The following is a 6,000-nucleotide window of genomic DNA, read 5'->3' on the forward strand; positions in this document are numbered from 1 at the left end:
TATGTTAGAATTATCTTAGATAGTGTAAAGAAATTAGATAACATCTCATTTTGAATATAATATTTATTGTAGAGAGAGAAGAGAATAGGCGTAATATGGTCCACTAGAATTTTATAAAACTCAGACGGGATTTAATCTGGGGCTTTCAAATTGGCAGAACTCCTAATTACTTGTAAGATTTCATCCTGCTGAATCTCTCTATTTAACTCTGATAGGGAATCTAGGGAGATTTTAGGAAGATTTAAAAAGCGTCAAAAAGATTCCTTATTGGTTACAGATATATGGTCCTGAGAATAGATCTTTTGAAAATGCTGGAAAAATGTATCCTGAATCTCTTTAGTGTTAGTCCGCCTATGCTCACCTACTCTAATTGCTTCAATAATATTCTTTTTTTCTGCTTTTTACCACATTAACTAAAATTTTCACAGACTTTGGACCATATTTGTTGAAATTAGTTTTGTTTTTAATCTCTGCTTTAACCATCTGTTGATTAAGAAAAGTTTCTCTTTCAAGTTTTGCTTTTTGATATTTATTCCAGTTATCCTTATTCTGAGATTGTATATATGTTATATATTTATTTCCGAGTTGATTGGCCAATATGAGTTCTCTTGCTTTCCAGCATCTTCTTTTTTTTTTTTTTAACCATGTATGCCTTATTCTCTCCTCTGAGTACCACTTTAGCATTCTCCCAGAATATCTCTATTTTAGATTCATACTCTTAATTAAACTGTTTATACTACAGCCATTTTCCAATCAACCAATTCCTGAACCCTAAGTCATTTATTAGATATGTGTGTGTGTGTGTGTGTGTGGGGGGGGGGGGGTTAGAAATACCCAATGTTTACATGTTCTTTGCTTTTTTGCAAGTTATAAGGGAATTCCCGACACCTTTTTCCTGAGCCTTCTTACTTTTAATTGACAGTGTAATAATTGCATGATCTGAAATCAGTACCTCCTTAATATCAGCCTTAGTATCAAAACGAGTCATATAATCCCCAATTAAAAACATATCTATCCTGGAAAAATGTATGGTGGGCTTTTGATTGACATGTATACATTTTAGAGTCCGGGTTCTGTATACGCCAGATATCTCTGAGTTTTAATTTTTTAGTAAAATTTCGATTATATCTAATAAGATTCCTTTTCCGAAGCCTGTCCAAAAATGAATGCGCTGATAAATTAAAATCTCCGGCCAATATTATATTAGCATCTACATATTGTAAAAGTTTCATATAAAATGGGTCCCAGAAATCTAATTGAAAAGTATTAGGGGGGAGTCAATTTTAATTTTTTTTTGCTACCTTCTTTTAAACACAATTGTAGGTCAAATGTATGGGAGTGACCCTCGCAAATTATATATTGTTTTTTTCAGCAGCCCCAAAAATCAAAACAAAGACACAGGCAGAGAACATTGTGAGTTATAGGCAGGGAAGAAAATATAATTTTTGATAATTTTATTTTTAAAATAATCTTAATTAAAAAGTTTGGATTTCAGAATAAATTTGGATTTCGGATTTGGGGATCTGTAGGTGTATACCATTATTATATTTATATTTCATGACATGAGATAGCTGTGGCAAAAAGGTAAAAAAAAAAAAAAGTATATTTTTGTTAAGAGTTTAGTAAATAATATTGAAAATGGCCAAGTGACCACTGCAGTTACTGTTATCACCTTACTAAATTGTCATCAAGGGCAGCCAAATGTGAAATAGGGGCTCATACAGGCTTTTGGGGTTATAATATAGATTAGAGAGACATTGTGCAGAACAGAAAAACCACAGTGATCCCCTGACTATACAGACAAAATTCATATAATTTTTTGTTTATTTTTTTTTAAGAGAGGGACTTGTCTACTAGAAAATTAACTTTATTAAGGGTCTCTAGACATAACATATTTTTATAGAGCATAAAATGTCCCATTCTCAACCAAATCCCAATGTACTGTGTTTGAACTTTTTTAAGATCTGCTTTCTTGTGGCTTTCCAAGACCAGGCAATTATCTTTCAGGTCTCTTGTGGGTCTGTGGCTAGTAAGGGAGCAGAGATTAAGGGGCTTGACCAGCAACCACTCCATCTAGCTCCCTTAACTCCCTTTAATTTTATGGTCTGGCCCCCTCTGTGACATCACCACTCTCTACTCACATCTGTAGTGACTTGTGACTTCACCGGCACGCCCATGTAGATCTGGGAATGTCACCCGCTATGCCACCAATGATTAGGCCTGCAGCGTAGGGGAATCACTGATATGGTGCTGTGATCCTCAATTCCCCTTCATGATTAGAACAGGTTGTTATGCACAAGCAAGCAGTTAATTTCCAAGTAATAAAACCATAGTAATTAATGGCCAAACATAGTCGAATAATACAAAATAATGAAAAAAAACATCAAAACCTTAAACAAAGTATGAGTAAGGTTGCTACATTTCTCAGAAAACAAATATCAGTCATGCTAATCAGCATACATTTAAATACAAAATTATACAGCATAATTTAGAAACTAAAGATTCTAGGACCAAAAGACAAATTTTAACCAATTGTTTGTTTAAAATTAGATACCAGCAGATTTAGAAGTTTCATCATCATAGGGCCCTTAACTCAATAGTTATTCTTTATTATACAACTTGACTTGAACCTTAAAATGATAGGCTGGGTGACCACCCCGAGTATAAGACCATTCTTTATTTATGGGACTGACCCCAGATTTTGCAATTCTAATGAATTAGGGCTGGTTTTGGAGAAGGACATTTCATACATGTGTTTTAAAGTTACAGATAGATTAGAAACAAGCACTAACTTACCTTCTTGGAGGCACTGTGGTTTTTCACTAGGTTTCCAGGTAAGTGAGCCATTGAACAGCTGCACACACATTTTCTTAGCTGGGCCTTTGAGTTTATATCCATTCTGGCAATGGAATCGAACAACAGTGTTTTCAAAGAAAACTTCTATACTCTGTGTCCTATAGCCATTCTCTGGTACTTCCGGGACCGAACAAGTGTTAAAATCATCAAATCCTAAAAAAAGAACATAAATTCAGAGGTTATTGTTGCACGCATAGGCCCGAAGAATAAGACTTTGGGGCAACGGCCATGGATGTCAAAATTCATGACTTAAAGGGCCATTATAGTAAAGAAATAACATGCTCTAATCCATTACATCATTGACCCTAGACTACTGTGTGTTTAACCCCGCAAAGGGGTTTTCAATCAAATTGGTCATTTTTCATCACGTTCAAGACAATTCCAATTCATTAGAAAGTCCTGCAAACACCTCATTCCACCTTGTAAACGCCATTAATTCTTTGCATTGAGACAATTTGACAACAATATTCAAACACAACAAACACATTGTATAAGCAACTTGGAAAAGTTGAAAAATTATTTAATATTTCAACAACTTTAGCCTCTTGAAAACTCATATTGGCCTATTCAGAGTGACACATCTTTGCTGTTCCAAAAACTCTTTTTTGCACATGCTCAGTTCATATGTTAACAAAACATTTTTTTTTTTTCTAATTTAACAAAAAAGCTATCAAATATAGCTCATAACCTAGAACATTTTTCTGCTGCTAAAACAGAAAGTTAATGTATTATTGCAATTGAATTATGACATTTAACTAAAATTAGATTAAATGTATTAATTTATTTTTAGAGGAGGGGGCAAAAAAACCAGAAAGCAATTCTTTCATTAATGATCCATTTTATAAACATTTTTTTATTTAGATTGATCTATAACAAGTCAAATAACAAGTAAAATACAGTATAAACAAAATGTAATCAATGCAAGGAATAATGATATGTAATCAATAAAAGTGACAACTTAGTCACTTACAAAAAAAAAAAAAAAAAAAATCTTGTACAACAAATTTGTAAAAAAAGGCTATAATTTTACATAGATATACATTTGAGTTCTGTATTCTTAAACATAAATCAAATAGTTAAGATATAACATGAAATCTTCGACCCAGAGATAATATTACATTTGTCACCTGTTCAGCAAGTATTTTTTCATTTAAATGTTCACCTTTCTAGATAATTTCTAAAACATGTTAAGATAAATGACTATGAGGAAGTTAGATTTATTAAGCTCTTTACCTTGACTGCAGGTTCACACAAGAGAAACTGCAGTCAGGATTTTCCCTGCCCTGTTCTTCCAACTGGGGAGATTGACAGCTCCAGGCCACATGTGATTGGCTGCGTGCAAGCAGGGGGTGGGGTTACACGCAAGCACACAGGAGTGCACGTGTGCAATGTTAAATGCGAGAACCCGGGCGGACAGAGGTAATTTTGTCCACCCGTGTTTGATAAATTGAGCCCTTCATTGACACCTGACCATTACATCTATATGATCTTGTTGGGCATTCCATTTCAAAACAAGGGCATTAAAGGGACACTCTACTCCAAAATTGTTATTGTTTAAAAAGATAGATAATCTCTTTATTAACCATTCCCCAGTTTTTTACAACAACACGGATATATTAATAGACTTTTTACCTCTGTGATTACCTTGTATCTAAGCGTTCTCCGACTGCCCCCTTATTTCAGTGCTATTTACAGACTTCAATTTTAGACAGTGCAGACTCATGAATAAGTACCAATACATTTGGCCATATAATGTAAGTAAATATACAGCAACATAAGCTGGTAGTACAGACACCAAGAAGCCCTACCGCCTGCTTTATGCACTTATCTAAAAGCAGATCTGCTGCGCTTGCTCACATCCTTCCTCCAATCCTCACAGATTGTGAAGGATCATGAGCGCATGCATTACTGAGTGAATTAAGCAGACTGTATGGCTAATGAGAAGTGATACCTCCCACTTAATTCACTCAATATATCAAAAGCAGCTTCAGAAAAAGCAAAAATATCAAAATGGTAGAAATTAGAAAAAATATGTAAGGCAGACCAAAATTTTGCATTGCAAATTAAATCAGATACCTGATGAAATAGCAACTGATCTGGTAAAAAAAAGGGCAGAAATCTGTTTAAGATCTTAGTTTGTGACATACAGGAAGAGGCCACTGAAGACAACTGGACATCTGTACCAGAACTGCAAACCAAATCCTGCAAAGCCACACTGCAGTAATTAGGATTAATGATGATACCTCCTGCTTCATGCTGGCAATTACCCTTGCTAACAGAAAAAGAGGTGAAAAATGTAGGCTGGGCGAAATAACCAAGAAGCTACTAAAGCTTCCACAAACAAAGAATCTGGGGAGATAGATCTACTTCCGGAAGACCACAAAGGGCTACAATCTGACTGAAGACTTTCAGATGAAGAAACCATTCCCTAGATGAAGGGATTGCTCTCTGCCCAAGTAAGAATTCAGGAAACCTCCCTTATCACCAGAGAACTGCAAGTTACCCCTTGATGACTGATGAAAGCCTCTTGTGTGACATTGCCTGACTGGAAATGCAAATAAATCTCTCTTTTCAGGAGAGGCTAGAACTGAAGAGCCCTGAAAAATACACAGATTTCCAGAATATATATATATATATATATATATATATATATATATATATACATATATATATACAGATATATATATATACGTACTGTATATATATATATATATATATATATATATACACACATATATATATATATATATATAAATATATATATATACAACTTCATCACTCAAAGTAACAAAACTCTCTGTGCTCTCTGGGACCCCAGGCTGCATCCCAAGATGGAACCTGTACCAAGATATCATCAAGGTAAGGAACCACCAAAAACCCTGAGCTCTTATCACAGATAAAAGAGACACCAGAACCTTCGAAAAATAATTTGGGAGCGGAAGCCAGACCAAACTGACAATGATGATCCCTGTGAGTAGGGAAATTAAAACAAGCATCCTTCCCATCTATAGAAGACATGAACTGTCCTCATTGAACAAGATGAAGAATAGTCCAAATAATACATATTGCTCGCCTAAAAAAAACAACTGCTTTCTGGAAAAAGCCTTTCTATGAAAAGACTCTAATTTCAATAGGGACTATAAC

The 6,000-nt window shown here is 34.5% G+C and overlaps 1 protein-coding gene across 1 annotated transcript in view; it reads right to left on the minus strand.

The window, feature by feature from the left end:
* The window catches only part of LOC128658245 (sushi domain-containing protein 4), a 399,617-nt gene extending 396,347 nt beyond the window's left edge, over window positions 1–3,270 (minus strand). The window contains exons 1-2 of the mRNA XM_053712782.1: window positions 3,225–3,270; window positions 2,797–3,009 (exon numbers count right to left, since the gene is read on the minus strand). Coding sequence (XP_053568757.1) covers window positions 2,797–3,009; window positions 3,225–3,270 — 259 coding nt within the window. The remainder of the gene's footprint in view (window positions 1–2,796; window positions 3,010–3,224) is intronic.
* Between the last annotated feature and the right edge of the window lie 2,730 nt (window positions 3,271–6,000).

Source organism: Bombina bombina, chromosome 4 (assembly GCF_027579735.1).
Source record: "Bombina bombina isolate aBomBom1 chromosome 4, aBomBom1.pri, whole genome shotgun sequence".
In the NCBI taxonomy this organism is placed as follows: Eukaryota; Metazoa; Chordata; class Amphibia; order Anura; family Bombinatoridae; genus Bombina; species Bombina bombina.